At 57.1% G+C, this 17,428-nt stretch overlaps 1 protein-coding gene across 5 annotated transcripts in view; it reads left to right on the top strand.

Moving 5' to 3' along the window:
• SYT6 (synaptotagmin 6) overlaps positions 1 to 17,428 on the top strand; it is a 51,707-nt gene that overhangs the window by 23,978 nt on the left and 10,301 nt on the right. For all 5 annotated transcript variants that reach the window (XR_005065447.1, XM_037038884.1, XM_037038882.1 and 2 more), the window contains exon 4: positions 15,852 to 15,972. Coding sequence is in view for 4 of the 5 variants with exons in the window: in XM_037038884.1 (XP_036894779.1) it covers positions 15,852 to 15,972 (121 nt within the window). In the remaining variant the exon portion in view is untranslated. The remainder of the gene's footprint in view (positions 1 to 15,851; positions 15,973 to 17,428) is intronic.

Raw genomic sequence — 17,428 nt, 5'->3', positions numbered from 1 at the left:
ACAGTGGTGACAGCTTCCTTCTCGCTGTTGCTCAATTCCTAGCATCGGGACAGCCCCACTGCCCACCCCGCTGGCTTCCTGCACAACCCAGCTCCCAGGGGCAGCCACCAGGTGGCCCTGTTCTGCCCCCCTGTCCCCCAGCAGCTTGCTGCAGCTTGGCTGACGGGCCAGCTGGCCCTGCCCTGCCGGCCCCATGTGCCCCTAGTTAGTTAGTATGTGCTTGTCTCCATCGTATAAATATTTCATCTTTCCCTCACATGAGAACGAATGGGAAATCACTAGTCAACAAGCTCCTGCATTGGCAGAGATCTGTTCCTCCAACCCTGGGGCACTCACTTGTGCACTTCCCACCTCGCTGCTCAGCGCGCATGCCTTGTTGCTCCAATCACCTGATAACCCACAGCGACGTCTTCTCCCAGAGGGAGAGTGTTTGGTCACAAAGGAAGGGACTACCAAACACCCCCTCTGGGCAGTGGAGGATGCTGGACTCCTAGGATTCGTTCAGGAGGAAGGGGTGCAGCGGGCCCCCTGGATCAGACTGGGCTCTCGGTGGAACTCTGAGCAGAATAGCAGCAGCCTTGGGGAAACGGGGGGCAGCCTCTGAGGGGTTCCTAGTTTCCTGTGGACCACAGCATTCTGCATGCATGTTCTTGTGGCCTGTGGGCAGGTCAGAGCTGGGTAGGCCTTGGGGATGATTTGACCCAATGGCCTGTTGCCAAAGATGAGCAGGTGAAGACGGGAGAAGTCACACCTGTCTGGGGTGGCTCAGTGAGTCCGTGCAAACTGGACACCACACCCAGGTCCCATGCAACCCAGTGCTGTGCTCTGTCCACTGCCTTCCTCGCCTCCAGGATGTCACAGGAAATTCTCTTGCCGTCTTTCCCCTGCACCGCCCTCCCCCGCTCCTACTTCAAGGTCATTGCCCACTCACTGTCTTTATTCTAGGCCTGTGAGCCTCTCTATCTTGTAGGGAAGAGGGCCAGAGGAAGACCTGGAGTTCAAGGTGTGAAGTGTCCTAAGAGGCACAGAGCAAAGATGACATCGTTTTCTCTTCCATGAAAGAGATTCCCCATCTCTAGTGAGACTGGAAATAGGCAAATCACCAAGAAACACCCGCCAGAAAACTGAGGAGGAAAGAGAAGCTTTGGCAAAGTACCTCCGACGTAAGCCAACTAAGCCACCACCTTGAAGCCCCCCATTATGCATAAATATTTATATCTTGAAGGAGGAAGGAGACGAGGCCAGCTGCAGGTGGCCTGGTCTGGTTGTTAGCCTATTTTTATGGCATTTTAGTGTCAGCAATAATGTAGAAAGATGTGGCCTCTCCAGCAGGGAGCCCTGTCCACCACGAGCCCCCGCCAACCCTGTGACCATCTGGCCTTCATCCACCCTCATCGCTCATCCCCTGTGGTCACATTTTCCTCTTGTGTCTGAATTGACACCCACTCACTGTCCGTGAATGTCTGATGCCTTCCTTTCTCTATGCATAATGACCTTGAGGGTCTCTCTAGGGTGGCAGCGAAACTTGAGATTGAGGCTTTTCCATCGAGTCCACTTCCCGCGTGGCCTTGGGTGGGAGAATGAGAATAAGGAGATAGATCGTGGGGGGAGAGGGGCTGGGCAAGGTGTTGACCTGGGCACTTCTCTCTGGCATTGCCCTCGGTCTTGGTGGCCTGAGAGATACCAGCAGTTGTTTCAGAAGGTGGATGGTAGAGTTCTACCCTGCAGATGGCCTGGCCTCAGGACAGCTTGGAGTTCAGGGAGGGCACCAACGTCCTTGACTATGAATCTGGTTTCCCCAGGAGCTGCTTTATGCTGTGATCAGAAATCACGGGTCTGAGCAAATGTGGGGCAGGGGAGTCGAGGTGAGATGGGGCACAGATGAGAGAACCAGACTTGGATTACTGCGTACATGCAGAATCCTGATTGCAGGTGAAAGTGGGGTGTCCCTGGGGCTCCCCAGCCCCCTTTGTGCCGGGCTCTGAGTGCTGTAGCTTACACTGAATCCTCACCACCACCCTGCAGGGTGGGAACCGTTATTATCCCCAGTTGCCAGATGAGGAAACTCAGACAACTTGCTCATGGTTGCAGACCAGTTAGAGGCAGAGCTGGGAGTCAGACCCTGGTGAGTCAGCCCTGCTCTGTGCTCCCGATTCTTCTCCCCACGGCCTCCCTTCCAGGAGCTCTCCCTGAGGTCCTGCCTCCCCTGAAATGGGGGAGCACGTGTTCCCCTGGTCCCTCTGGCTCTATTTTTCTGCCTTTTCTGGAATGTTCTCCGGGCCTCTGGGGGCTGCTCCTTCACTGACCCAGTCACGAGACACAAGCCCAGCCCCACTGCACCCCAAATTACACGAAGTGAGTCTCAAGCTTCAGTGGAGGTGTGTCGTCATGGGAATTGGGTGTTGACCTTCCCGCTGCCCAGTGACTAGCCCCACCTGGCACGGGGCTGCTGGTGGGCACCCGCCCAGGGGTCTTCCCCACCATGCCTCCCACGGAATGCCAGTTCCGATTCCTGCTGGCCCCTCTCCATAGTCCCCAAGGTTCCAAGCCTCAGTCACAGTCACAAATCAACAAACAAGATGGCTCTTTAAATTGCCCTGGGCAGGTGAGCTCTCTCTAGCACCTGTGCCCAGGCCCCGTTCCAGGGCTGCCTTTGAACCATCAGAACCCAACAAGGTGCTCAGCTGAGTCCCGTACCTCCTATGGCGGCAGCAGGAGGGCTCCCGATGGCTCCCGATGGCTCCCGATGGCTCCTGATGGCTCCAGAGACAGCAGCTGTTGTTTCATAGGGCGCTTGTTTTCTCTGGTGACCTGAGAACAGCTATAGTCACTGGCATTCTGTGCGCAGGGAAAGGGGCCTGTGGCCATGTCTCTCTGCATGCCGAGGAAGCCCCACCTTAGGGGATAGGTGCAGTGGCCACTTGGGATAGGAAGGGGCAGCTTGTTGCAGCTGTGCCCTCCCAGTGCTGCCAGTGGTGGGCGAAGGGGCAGGCTTTCCTCAGAGGGAGACAACCTGTTGGGAGACAACCAGGCCCACGGGAGGGTTGGGCGGGGTCTCAGGCAGGAGGGACACACACTGGCTGCTGGGACAGCACAGGTGGACGTCGACAAGACAGGATGCCACTGCCCGGAAATGAGCAGGGAGGGGCCTGTGAACTTGTCCCAGCCCCTGGGGGTCCAGTGAGTAAGGTCCCCAACGCCCTCTACCTGTGTCTCATTTACATTCTCTCTGCTTGTTTCCTGGCACCTTAGTACGGAGATCTGCTCCTTTCCCCCGGCCAGGCTACCTCAGGGCAGCCGCAGGAACCAGGAGACCAGATTTGGGTGCACTCGTGGGCCAGAGCTTGGAAGAGAGTGCAGAGAGGTGGGGCAGCCAGAACCCAAGAGAAAACCCTGCAGAGGAGAGGGAACTGGTGCGGGGGGAGGGGCGGGGGGTGTTGGTGTTGGAGAAAGGAGGAGCTGCTGCCCCCGCCCCACCTAGCAGGCCCCCTAGGCCCTTCCCTGCTGCCAGGCAGGCAGCTACTTTGCAAAAGGGAGCCCTGTGCTTGTGGGAGGGGTGGGGAGCATCTGCCCCCCACCCAGAGCAAACTGCCACGAGGCTCCTTCCCCGGGGGGTTGAGTGAGTCCACGTCCCTCGGGGGCCTTGGGTTGACTCACAGCTCCGTAGTGACACACTGGGCCACGAGCTAGGAGGAGTCCAGGGTCCAGAGAGAACAGCTCTGGTGGTATGTCCTGTAATCATGATCGGCGTGTCCCTTCCTGAGAAGCTGGGGACAGGCTGGCTTTGTGACTCGAGGCACCTGCTCGAAAATGCCCCCCCCACGTTGTCAGAAACCATCCCCAGCTGAGTCACTCCCAAGGGCCCCACCAGAGTGGCACTCGGAGTGGCACTTCCTCACCTCCTCCCCCAAATCAATACATCTATTCACCGAGAGCGGGCGTGCGGGGAGAGGCGGGCAGGCGGGGAGCAGCTCGGTTTTGAGGGTCTAAGAGGTCAGCAGGCAGAGGGACCTGTCCTGAGGGAGCACTCTGGAGGCGCGCTGCCCAGGGAGGCGGACCCTGGAGAGGCAGGCGTCTAAGTGGGGGCGTCAAGGCTGTCGGTGCCTTTTAAGGAGCAGTGGCGGGGGGGGGGGCATGGGGAGCAAACTTTCTTCTTGGCTCCTGGGCCTTTTTGGTCGGTCTGGGACAGGGGGGAGGAAGACAGGCGTGGGGGAAGGCAGGCAGTGAGTGCCTTTAATTCCAGTTCTTGCTGACAGCGCTTGTTTTTGCTTTTCTGGTGTCAGTAAATCCTCTCCACGACCGGGCAGACGCCCAGCTGTCTTTGGGGAGGGAGCGTTCCTTAAGGAAAATTACTTCCCCGAGTCTATCTGGGCGATGTTTGTGACCAGAGGAACTCTGGCTGAGCGACTGCTTCCTCTTACCAGAGACGGTGGGGGAGGAGCTCTCAGCCGCCTGCCTGCGTGGCCCTTGGGGGTCAGGTGGTGCCTCCTGGGGCCAGGCTCAGCTGGCCCTGCACACCCACCCACACAGGCTGGCTCCCTGACTCGAGGATTGGCTGTTTGTCACTTCCCCCTTCCCCAGAGGACTCCAGCCCCCCAGCGTGGGACACTTNTGGGCGATGTTTGTGACCAGAGGAACTCTGGCTGAGCGACTGCTTCCTCTTACCAGAGACAGTGGGGGAGGAGCTCTCAGCCGCCTGCCTGCGTGGCCCTCGGGGGTCAGGTGGTGCCTCCTGGGGCCAGGCTCAGCTGGCCCTGCACACCCACCCACACAGGCTGGCTCCCTGACTCGAGGATTGGCTGTTTGTCACTTCCCCCTTCCCCAGAAGACTCCAGCCCTCCAGCGTGGGACACTTCTTGGTTGTCCTAAGAAAGTCTATTAGAAAAAGAATTTCAGGGGGACCTTGTGTCCGGGAGATCATGCAACGTGTTCGGTACCCGTGTGCGTGGTTAGAATAAGCCCACAATTGCTCCCAGTTGAGGTGTGTCTCCCACGGGCTGAGAAAGGAGGAGAGAGCTATCTCTTCAACTCACTCCTGGGGAAGCTAAGGCACTGGTAAAGGTGCAAGGCTGTCCAGGGCAACAGGGTCAGCTCTGGCCTGTCCGTCAGCATCCACAAGGCCCCCGCAAGGCCTGTGGCAGGCCCATGCCAGCTCTCAGAACCTGCCGGTAAGCGGGCCTTGGAGCCCGGAGACCAGCGCTAGAATCCTGCCTCCGCAGTGTGGCCTCAGACAAGCTGAGTCCTCTCTGTTTTTCCTCGTTAGTAAAATGTGGGAAGTAACCTGTAGGGCGTGGTGAGGATGTAATAAAACATCAACAAAAAGGGCCTTCTGAGGCCCTTGCCACAGTTTATTGATCCCGTTCTAGCAGCAGTAAAATACAGTGTGTTTATAAAGCACTTTCTAAATGCATTGTCTCACTGAAGCCTCTCAACACAGTCAGAAATCAGAATTTTGATTTTATCAACGAGGCAGACTGAGGGAATTCCCCAAAGTCGCACAGCTTCAAAGCGGGAGAACAGAGAACCAAAACTGAGATCATTTTCTTTAAGAGCTATATGACCGTCATAAATTTTACCATTCCTTGCCTCGAGGCAAAGTATTATGTTCTTGTTTTAGATATTTTGGAAAATGCAGAAAGCCACCAAAACATGAAACACTGCTCCCTGTAACCCAGTTATCCTGTGATAACAACCACCATCAACATTTCGATGAAATCCAGGGGCCTCCCATTGCTTAGAAAAGTCCTATGGATGCAGGAATGCCCTGGAGACAGAAAGCATTGATGCTTCCGTTAAGGTAGGCCTGGATGTCTCTGGGATTAAATGTCCTGAAGCTTAAGAAGGGCAGGGTGTTTGTGGAGAACCAGAGGAAGGAAGTGGTTGAGCACACAGGGCCGAGACCCAGAGGTAGGGTGATGAAGACCGGCTCGTGGATCCGGTGGGCCCCAGGCCTCTGCTTAACTGTCATCGGTGAGTCCCCGGTTCCCTGTGAGGTGGGAGGGGCCCCCGGGGTGTGGCCTTGTCCTGACACCAGGCTCAGTGGTGCAAAAGGCAGTCCCTCCAAAAGGGTTGCTCATTAATCCAAGAACTTTGCTTGGAGCTCAGACACCCGTGGGTGCTGGTACAGGGACAGGCAGGAGCCTGGGCTCCAGGGACTCCTCCTCCGTACCCCCACAGATGCCCCCCGCCGCTATCTGTTCCTGCCACTCTGCACTTGGTGTCACCTGCTCACCAAATGGGGACACTAGCTGACTCTGGCAGAATGAACAGTCTCTAACTTTGGGAGGCATTAGAATCATGGAGCTAATCTGATGTTTCACTGCAGTGAGCAGAGTGGGAAGGGAGACCCAGGGCCTTGGCTCGGAACAGCCTCCCTGTGCAGAGTGGGGGTGGGGCCGGGCTCCCCCCGGCCCCGCCGTGTGCTTCCCTCCCAGCCGTGGTGCATTGTCACCATGCACGGTGGCAATGGCTGAAGCCAACCCCAGCAGGCTGGCCAATGATATAGCACCACAGCAGGACAGAGTGGGAAGGTTCTCAAACATTTAAGGAAAGGTCTGGCCTGCTGTGCACTAGACACCAGGCGAGGGCTCTGTGTGTGCCCAGTCGTTCGCTCCCACGGTTAACCCTGCTGCGCTGAAGAGGAGGCAAGGTCGTCTGCTACAGCGTTTGCACTTCACAGTTGAGGCGGCCACAGCTCAGGGAGGCAGGGTGATTTGACCTCCATCATTCAGCTGGTGAGCAGCAGAGCTGGGATTTGAACGCAGGCCTTCTGGCTCTAAGGTCAATGGTAGCCCAAAGTTTATCCTGTTGCTGGAGCCTGGAGCCTCAGAAGACCCACAAGATGCCTTCCCTCACTCCACGTACTGAAGGTGCTGATGGGTGGGGAAGGCCAGGGCTGGGAGGGAAGAGGCAACCCACGAGCTAGGGCAGTGTCCCGTGGGCCCTAAAGGCAAGACCAATGGCTTCTAAAACCCACGGGCTACACCTGGCTCTCGGACCACCAGGTGGGTTTTCAAGAGGATGTCCAGCCGTGCAGGGCCACCACCTGGCCCACATGGCAGGAGAGTGGGAGGTTTACAAACAAATCATATGCTTGCTACATGTGGATGTTGGTTTTTCTTCTAGCAGACAGTAAAGTGTTCCTTGTGGTTTCCTCATATGCCTGCAAACCCAGGGCTCAGAGCAGCTGCCTGGTAGGGGAGCACCTTAAGGGTGGCCAATACTCATTTTCAGAGACAGGGAAGTTCAGTGCCTTTCACAGTCACGCAGCTGGAAAGCAGTAGGGCAGGGATTCGAACCCCAGGCTCTGCCCCAAACCCCAGATGTCCCCTATTGGAGCGGTGTGTACTGGTTCCCAGACTTGTAATCCCTCCCCTCTGGTTGGATGAAGAGGCAAAACCCCAGCTTCCCACCAGAGCCGCTAGCCAAAAATTCTGGGCCTAGATGAGGCCCGAATGCCTTGACACGTGAGATAGTGAAGAAAACAGCGTCTCGCCTTTGGAGAAGGGAAGATGGAGTAAAATCAGATACAGGTCTTCCAGGCTGCGAAGGCACAGTGCCAGTGTTTCATGGTGAACCAGTGGACGGGAGTGGGAGGGGAGGGCACAGCGTCCTGGGAGGCATTGGGTTGGACAGCAGAGATCTCCTACCGAGTTCCAGATGGTGGGACACTGAAAAACGTGTGATGCTTTAAAGAGAGGCCTTGGTTGCCGGGTGCAGCATGGAAGCTAGGGCTGGGAGAGTTGACCAGTCACTCCGTCTCTTGCTGCCGAGTGACATGTGACAGGAGTCGCCGTGCTCCAGTCCACAAAGATCCCACCGAGGGAATGAGTCCTGAGACATGACACTTTCAGGTCTCCCAGGAAGCCAGTAGGGACTGCGCACCATCCCCTCACCCTGCCTCAGGACTTCAGGAATCGAGAAAACGAAAGTGAGAGAAAGAACTCCAACCCTGCAGGAGACAAAGGGAAACACTTCGTCTGCCCCAACCATCTGCCCTTGTGGGTTTCCTCCTCCCAGTCCTGGTGGCTGTTCCCCGGGGGAGCTCAGGTGGCAAGGTCCCCATAGGCAGAGAGCCCAGGGTCCTTCCACTGAGCTTCCGCACAAGGACAAGAGCTTCCACATGGGGACAAGAGCTTCTGGCCCAGGGGTTCTGCCCACCACCGGCCCAGCTTCCTCCTCTCCCAACTTCTCCTACAAGGCAGTGTCCACGGGCAACTTAGCACCTCGAAAGAGAATGACATACAGGTATTTTTTGTGACAAATGACAGGCTGAGGCCGGGGTGCCACACTGGCTGGTTTAAGTTAGCAGGAGATGGCTCCCCCTGGAAATCTGTGGCACAGGCTACAAGACCACCCGTTCGTCCCCATTCCAGGGGACACAGCCTGGGGCAAGTGTAGGGAAGTAAACTCAGAGTCTCTGAGGTTTCGTTTCTAGTGCTCTTGCTTCCAGGACACCAGACATTTCACCTTTAAGACCCACATGGGCCTTTAGCCAAGCAGTTCCTCAATAAGCAGAGGCAAAGGGTGGGTAGGGGAGAAATGGAGGAGAGCAAGGCCCCCAGGGGGAACCCCATGCACCCTCATCCAGAGGTGGTTAATCACTTAGGCAAGTGGCTTAACCTCTGTGAACCTCGATCTGCCGGTAACGATGGGTTCCTCGGAGGGATGTTGTATGAATAAAATGAATTAAATATATGTTAAGTGCCCAGCATGAGCTCTACAAACTAGTTAGACACTTTCTGTCTGCTAGTTCCCCTCTCCCTTGACTTTGGCTTTGAGCACCAAAATAAGTAGGCTAAACGAAGGGCAAGAAGCTTCAGAATCCTGGCCAGAGTGGACATGCTCAGTTGGTTCTTTTAACTCAATCGGGCAATGATTCTCAGTTCCTAAGACCTCCCGAGGGGGCTTGTTAAAATAGATCATTGCCCCTCCCCCTCCCCCCCCATGAAGGTGGGGCCCCACAATTTGCATTTCTGGAAAGTTCCCCACAGGGCGGATGCTACTGGTCAGGGAACCGCACTTGGAGGAATGCCGTATGGAGTCATTACAGAATGAGGCCAGACATCTTTAAAACACTACCCAGCTTTGTTTTGTTTTTTTTTAACTGAGTAGTGTTTTAAAGATGGCAACCCATTTTTAACCCTCTCTGTGTGTGTGAAATGCCTTTTTGCTAAAATTTAGCTGTTCGGGTGTGTGGGGAGAAGGCGAGGGGCAGTGGTGAGCAGGCTGTTCCTTGAGGGTCCCTCATGGCTTGAGCCATCGGAACCCTCATTACCTAACAAAGGAGAAGAGGCCCTTTTGCCATCTTAACTTTTGTTCAGTAGCCCTGGTACTCCACGGCGTTGGTCACGCCCCCTGGGGACATGTTTCACATCCCAGAGATGCTCACAGGGTCGGATCCAGGGCAGCCTCAGAACCTCCTTCATTACAAACTGAGGACACTCGAGAATCACCTAGGAAGCTTACCCATCATCCGCACATCCAGGTCTCACCTCTGAGCCTCTGAGAAGTGTTCAATTTCCGTGAGACATTGCCATTGAGATGTGTTGGCTGTGTGAGCCTGGAGTCTGGAAGACAACTCTCTGAGGGGGGCCACAGGTTCATGACCTTGGAGGTAGCCATGACCATTATGGATGAGAGGGAGAGAAGAGGCCCAGACCTGAGCTCCAAGGAACTCTATCCAGAGGCAGAGGCAGAAGGAGGACCCAGCAGAGGCTAGGAAGGGACAGCCAGAGAGGCGGGGGGCTGGAGGGGAGTGAAGCAGAAGTTCAAGAGCAGACAGTCATTTCCATGAAAGGCTAAAAGGGGCCCTTCACAGAGCAGCCTCACCCGAGCAAGACCCAGAGACTCTGGGGAGCAGGAGGTGGAGGGAGGCCTATACCTCCAGGTCAGCAAAGAAAGAAGGAAGCCGAGGCGAGTGTCTGCAGCATCTCCAGGGTAGGCCCTCGGCTGCGCCCAGAGCCCTGCCTGTTTGGCCTCGGGGCTCCTGTTGNTCAAGAGCAGACAGTCATTTCCATGAAAGGCTAAAAGGGGCCCTTCACAGAGCAGCCTCACCCGAGCAAGACCCAGAGACTCTGGGGAGCAGGAGGTGGAGGGAGGCCTATACCTCCAGGTCAGCAAAGAAAGAAGGAAGCCGAGGCGAGTGTCTGCAGCATCTCCAGGGTAGGCCCTCAGCTGCGCCCAGAGCCCTGCCTGTTTGGCCTCCAGGGCTCCTGTTGGCAGAACCATTCAGCTGCCCCAGGGGAAAACCCCACTGGGACCAGGACATCTTCCCTCCTGGTGAAAGCCCACCTCCCCCACCCCGCCACAGCCCCGCTCCACAGAGGTGGGAGGCTTACCACCAAGATGCCCACCCTCTTCCTGGGGAGACTGACAGCCATGTCTCTATTTGACAGCCACGCGGCAAGACCGTTTGAGCTGGGAAATGAAGACAGACTCTCATGCATTAACCTTATTCATGCGCCTTTTACTCCTCTCTGTCGCTAATGGAGATGCCAGTGGACGGACCAGAGTGGAGGTGAGGTCCTCGGCCCTGGCTTTTCCTGGACAGGCACCTGTGGTTCAGGCTTTTCAGCTGACCAGGCACTGCCTCCACCTCTTCTAGAACTTTCCAAGCCCTGCTCTCCCCTAGCTCCTTCCGCCCCCACACAGCCCCATTCCCTCTGCACCCATCTTTTCAGAAGTCCTTAGGAAGAGATGTGCACCTCCCAGTGTGATTCTGAGTCACGGATGTTCACCCAGAAGTAATGGCGTGTGTGAAGCACTCAACCTCTTTTCAAGGGAAGGTTCACGAACAAGAGGCTAAGAAAAAGTTTCCTACTTAAAACCATCTGTTTCCCTGAAGAAGCTCAGATACGGTAGCAGTTGCCTCCCGCTGATGTGCTTTGGTCTCTCAGCATCCGCCGCTCCTCGCCCCCTGATCAAACCCAGCTTCCAGGGTTCTCACCGACTTCCCAGCCCACACCTCCCGGCCCCACAGGAGCTGCAGGGTCCCCCTCTCCTCCACGGGGGTCCCGCTCTCGCACTGACCACACCGCAGGCTGCAGCTGGAGTTTAGGGACTGCCTTTAAGGCGTCTCAATTCTGCTCCATTATTTATTCATAATGCTGTGAAAGCCCTTGGGCCAGAAAGCACTTGAGAGAGAAGGCAGGTGTGGAACTCAGAACAAACAGAACCCAGCATCGCAGGGCAGCACACACCGCCCTTGCTCCTCCGCCACCCCCAGCTTCTTCCTGGAACCTGGAACCCACCCATGTCAGCAGCCCCAGCGCTCACAGCAGGAGTCCTCTCAGCACCCTGGAGGACGCCCAGCCCCGGCTCTCCCTCCCAGCAGAGCCCTGAGCCAGCTTGGGGGCTCAGAGGCAGCTGAGTGACAATATCCTCTCTCTCCCACTGCAGCCTCCCATCCAGGGGGTCACTAGGTCCTGCAGATTCTGTCCCAGAGGGTCCTTGCCTTTGCTCCAGGGCACTTGTAATTGGGGACAATGGGAGCACTCCCCAAGTCAGACCAGGGGAGTGGGGAGAGAAGACCCAAGAGAAGGGGACAGGATAGCAGGCCTGGAGGGACAGTGCTGTCCAGGACATTCAGAGATAGGGAGAGGTTTTTTCAGGCTGGGGAGAGAACAGGGTGGAGGCATGGTCATGCAAAGGAGCCAGGAGGGTTTGGGGAGGGCAGAGTCACAGAGAGGTGGGGAGGCTTGGTGGCTGGAACCCTGGGCTCTGCTGCCACTCCCGCGGGCTGCCTGGCCTTGCGCCCCAGCTCTGCTGTGTGGCAGCTGCATTGCGCTTGGGTCAGCTGCATGGCCTCTCTGTACTTCAGTGTCTCGTGGAAAACGGGGTAAGGGCAGTGCCCCTCTCACTGGGCTTTTGTGAAGATTATATGGCTTCATGTATATGAGCACTTAGGACTGAACAGCACACAGGAAACAGTAAGTGTGAACGGCTGTCATGGCTACCGTGTATGTAGGGCGCCCGGAGCAGAGAATCCGGCCAGAGAGATGGGGCCCATCCTGAAGAAACCTGCCTGACGCTCCACTCCGTGGGCGGGGTGGCAGGGGGGAGCTCGGGCGCCCTGTCTCTGAGTCGCTTTTCATCAGGTTGTATACATTCGGGCTCCCGGATGGTCATTGGAAGGAGAGGTTTTCCAAGCACAAAACAGGTGTGGAATGGAGCCACGGAAGGATTTCAAGCAGGAGAACACCCCCTGGTTACAGCGAGGAGGACAGGCTGGAGCGGAACGCGGAGGAGTTAGAAAGCTGGGAGGCACGGGCCAGCGGTGGTGCGGGCCAGAGTGAAGGTTGCCCAGGGCGGAGGGAAAGAGAGGCACTCGGAGTCTGGGGACACTTAGAAGGCAGAACAGTGGGGAGGCTACAGGAGGGAGAGCAATCGGGAGCCTTCCAGCTTCCATCCACTCTGCCCCCCAGCCAGCCGTTCTCCACACTCCCCCTGAGGTCTCCAGACTGCTCTGCTTTTCACAGGGAGTAAAATCCGAACCCCTCAGATGTGGCCCTGCCTCCCCGGAGCCCTCTCCCGGGCCCATTGCCCTTGCCCCCGTGCGCCCCAGCTCAGCAGCCACCCCTCACGGCCCTGGGCGTGTGCCAGACCCACCGACCCATGTCTTCCACCAAGTCATGGTTCCCTCGACGCCCTCGGGTGCTCTCATGCTCAGTCTATTTTCGTCTCCCTCCCCAGAGGGTTGAGACTTGGTCTTATTACTACTGTTTCTCCATATTTGTGAGCATTTAGGAGGTGGATAATGAATGAATGACACGTGCCCAAGTACAGCCCACGAGGCAGGTGAGTCCAGGCTCTTCCCTGGTACCAGCCTCACCTGGGCTGCTGGGGGCCAGGGTGTGCGGTGGGGGCGTGGCATCTCACACCCCCTCCCTCTGTGTCTACACACCCACCGAGTTGAGCCCTTGCTTGTTTTTCTCCGCTAGCAACCCCCTTCTGTCCACCTTGCTTCATCCTGTGGACTGTCACCTGCTCTGGGAAGCCCTACTGTGATCCCAGCAGAGTCTGTGGGTCCCGCTGCGCTCCCCCATGTCTCGCCTACACCGCTCTCATAGTGCTGATCGAACCAAACCGTGTTCCTTATATGCCCCGCCCCCCCTGCCCGGGGACCGTGGGCTCTTTACTGCCATACTTCCGAGGAATAATGGTAATAGCAGCGATCCTTACTGAGCACCCACTGTGCTAGCACTTTGCACAAATTACTTGGTGTCATCGTTGCGACCTCCCTCAGAGGCGGGTGTGGTTATGAGCCGCGTGCTACAGACTAGGAGGCCAAGACTCTGACGGGGGCATCGCACTGCTCACAAACGGCAGGGCTGGAGCTCGCCCCCGAGCCGCCTGACCCCGAATCCATGTGATCGACCATCCTCCCATCAGCCAGTGTTCACTGAGTGCTGGAGACGCGGCGGGCCCCGGGCTGGCCCTGAGAGAGAGACCCGGCCCCCCGCCCTGTGCTCAGAGAGCCCACAGTCTAGGGAGAACAGCGAACCCATCATAGGATCCCTGCGATCAACGTGGAAGTTGTGGTCAAACCACAGACTATGAAGGGAGGGTGCAGTGCCGTGCGGGCAGATGCCAGGGAGCCGGTCTGGCCCCAAGCGCCCGGCCTCCACGTCTGACACGTCTCTATCCACAGCTTCAAGCCCCAGGTCTACACGGAGGGCTGCTCACTGGATGCTGCTTTACCCCACGGGGCCAAATTGGCTTCCACCCTGTCTCTCTGCCAGGCGCCGCCCCCCCCCCGCCCCCACCCCCGCCCTGAGTCCCAGGGAAACTTAGCACTTCCTGCCCAGTGCTCCAGAGATCCTCTTAGGTCTCCTGTGGCTTTTCTGAAAGTATAGCGGATGCTTCTCTGCTGATGATGAGAGACGCAGACAAGCCACTTAATGACTAAGAGACTAGAAGTGTTCTCTGAGATGGGGAAGCATCTTCTTGCTCCGCTCAGCCTGGATTCCCAAGACGAACCCAGAGGCCACTTGTCGCCTGTTTAGGAGAAAGAAAGCTGGTCCTGGGGAAGAACAAAACACATGGGGGCCGTGGGGGCTGGAGCAACGAGAGGGGGCATTTGGATTTCAAAACCGAATTGCTGCTGTGCGGGAGACACGCCAGGCAGGCACCCTGGGGCCATCTCAGCTGGCGGCGGCTGCTGATAGGCTTTCCACTTCGAATCTTTGGTTTTATGACTTAGCAGGGGCCTTAAGGGTAGAGTATCTAGGCCAACCTGACTGAAGCCCAGAGGTGTGCAATGACGTGCCCAAGGTCTCAAAGCTGGTTAGTGGCGGAGGGACCAGGGCCTCCGAGGTCCACTGCTCTCCCCTGGCCAGCCCACCAACAGGAATTTGTCTTTCTAGGGCGATGTGAGCACACGAAGGAGAGAGAAGCACGGTCATGAGCTCTTGCAGATGGGCTGCTGGGGACCCAGCGAGAGCAGTGCTGTGCCTTTAAGAATCTGACTGCTCAGACGCCTGGGCACTGCAGCCAGGGAAAGCCTGTGGTTATGGGTGGCGATGTCTGGGGTACAGGTTGTACTTTAAGCCCTGACTTCTCTAGGAGCCAGCACCCCGGATCTCCTCCCCCGACCCCCGGGCAGCAGGCTCACCCCCTCCAAGCACTAGCCAAGACCCCCAGCCAGCTGCTGCTGGGTTCAGATCTACCCCATCAGCCCCCAGGTCAGGAGTCCAGAGGACCACATGAGTTTCTGCCGCTTTCTGGACAGCGTGACCTCTCCAGCCAAGGGAGCTCATTACCAGTCTGTGGCCCTCAGGCGGCCCCCTGCTGCCGATAGCAGGCAGAGATGAAAGCAATAACACACTGGCTACTCTGCAGCCTCTGGTCACTCCTGGTTTTATTAAAGCCATACTCTCAAGCATCCTTAATGAGGATAAAAGGCTAGGAAGATGCCCAGGTCTAGGGCTGAAACCTCCTGGGAAATGAGAGCAGGGCAGAGAGAGGACCTGGCACGGCCACCCATGGGACCAGGCTCTCTAGAGAGGGGTGTGGCCACCGGGAGATGCCGACTCTGTTTCCTTAGCCCCCATCCATTTACTCAAAATCAGCGTGCTCTTTTTCCTTTATCAAATAACCCAGTCAGTCCTCTGCTGCCTACAAGGCTGGGGGACAATATCCCCCGCCCCAATCCCCTGAACCAAGAGCAGCCGACTTGCTATCAGGCCCAACAGCAAACTCGGGTGAGGCCCAATCACAAACAGCAGAAGGTTCTGGGGCCAGGCCTTGGGGCCCATGGCCCCTGATTATTCTCTGCCTCCAGGTCACCCCTCTGGGCCCCACCCACCCGTCTGGGCCTGCAGCTGGGGGTGGAGTTCACGTTGGGTGCAGAGAACGGGGTGGAGGGGGGTTCCTCACCACAACGTGGACTCAGCACCCAGCACGCCCCCACCTTTCACAGTCCTATCGAGAAAGGGCACCCTGCAGAAAAGAGGGGCCCGCCAGGTCGGTGCTCCCCGCAGAGGGAGCCAGCCTTGAGAGCAGTTCCTAGAGCCCAGGGACTCTATTTACCATGAGGTACGCCCACCTCCCCTGGCAGGTCCCCCAAGTCCATAAACAAACTATCTCAGACTCCCCCAAACAGGACAGGCTGTGAGAGCACCACACTGTCCCTGGGGGATGGGCGTGGTGGGGAAACCAAGACAGCAGCCTCTGTTCGCTCCCTCTCAGAGGGGCCGTGGAGCTTCCAGCTCCTTCCCCCGGGTCCTGACCTGATACTGAGCACCACTCCTTCAAGGGTTCCTCGGGATGAAACGTAACCGTCGCTTCTACAGCGTGTGTGCTGCTGGCCACGTGGCCCCTCCCCTGACCTCTTGTGTGCTTCCTTGCAGGAGAGCGTGGATTTGGGAGAGGTCATGTTCTCCCTCTGCTACCTGCCCACGGCAGGCAGGCTCACCCTCACGGTCATCAAGTGCCGGAATCTCAAGGCGATGGACATCACAGGCTACTCAGGTACCTCTCCCGCCCAAGCAGCCTGCCTGTGGCCGCTCGGCAGCCCGGACATGAGAGCTTGGAAAGAAAAGGGGGGAGAGCTGTCCTTTCCCTTAGGAAAGGAGCAGTAGTTCTGGAGGAAACCCCCCTCCCTGGGCCCTGATTCCCGTTCTGCCACTTCCTTGCACTGCAGTCCTCTGGTCTCCTGATCCGAAAATGTAATTTCCAAGGTTGCTTTGAGCACAAACGAGTTAATTCACATAAATGCTCACAGTTGTGCCAGGCACGTCCTGAGCACTTAGCAGCTATTAGCCATCACCATCATCCCTCCTCTCAGAGGAGGGCGAGAATGGGCAGTAAATACGTGGGAGAGACAACTGAGGGAAGTCGTTCTAGATTCCACGAGGCCCCAGACTTCCCGGGGTCATGTCGAGTTTGGGTGCGGAAGTGTTTGTAGGTTACACGGCCCACGGCAGCCCTGCAGACCCAAAGGAGCACAGCCACCCAGCAGCAAACTGCGTTTATGTGCGAGATTTTCCTGCAGGGCTCCCAGCCTCAGCCTTAGCCCCGGGAAGGCTGCTGGGAACTGGGAAAATAAATAAAGAAGGCCTATTCTGGCCACCAAGGAAACGCCTGTTTGGGGGGCAGCTGTGGAGACTGCAGGCTGGACGTGGTAGCAGAGGTTTGTTCCTTTGCAACGATGCTGCAGGTTGCTGTCAGAGAAGGCATTGGAGTTTTGCTGTCACGGAGAAGTAGCTGAGTCTCAGGAGCCTTCACCCTCTGCCCTCAGCTCAAATCAGCCCTAGAAGGGAAGTGGGGCGAAGACTTTCAGAGAGCAGGCATGCACATCTGTGTGGCTGTACACACAGGGGCCTGCATTCAGGAGAAAGCCGGGCTGGTCTCCCTAGAACCCGCCCCACGGGCTCTTCTTTGACTGGCCCGAGTGTGAAGCCTCGCCTAAGGTGCCTCTGAACTTGGATGGGAGTGTACGGAAGATTTTGCCTTTTATCCATTAATTATCTACTCCCTGCAAAACTTCTTAGTGTATCCCAGTTAAACAGAATGGCCCGTCCCGCTGAAAACCTCTGCACCCAGGTTTGGCTGGAAGAAGAGGGGCCTTGAAAGATGAGGTTTCGGGGAAGTACTGGGGTACACGTAATGTGTCTTTGTTGTAGCTTGGAATCGCTGGGAGCTGCTTCTCTGGCCTCCAGGCCGAACGCTGCCCCCAGATAGCACCCCCCCGCCCCGACACACACACACCAGTGCCTCTCTCTCCACTGAAGCTACCGCCGCTCACCAGGACATGGGGAAGAGCTTGGAGATTCTTTTCCAACACAGTCAGCTTCCTCCAAAAATACAGCCACCGTAGATTGCATTTTAATAACAATATAACTGTGTGCCGGGGACAAATTCACTGAGGACTCTGCTCAGAGAAATGGGGTCACTGAGGGAACTGCTGAGGGAAATGGGGTTTTGC

This window comes from Sturnira hondurensis, unplaced genomic scaffold (assembly GCF_014824575.4).
Source record: "Sturnira hondurensis isolate 20B ecotype Veracruz unplaced genomic scaffold, ASM1482457v3 Scaffold0024822, whole genome shotgun sequence".
NCBI classification, from domain to species: domain Eukaryota; kingdom Metazoa; phylum Chordata; class Mammalia; order Chiroptera; family Phyllostomidae; genus Sturnira; species Sturnira hondurensis.
The sequence above is the reverse complement of the archived record's forward strand: the minus strand, read 5'-3'. Positions and strand labels throughout refer to the sequence as shown.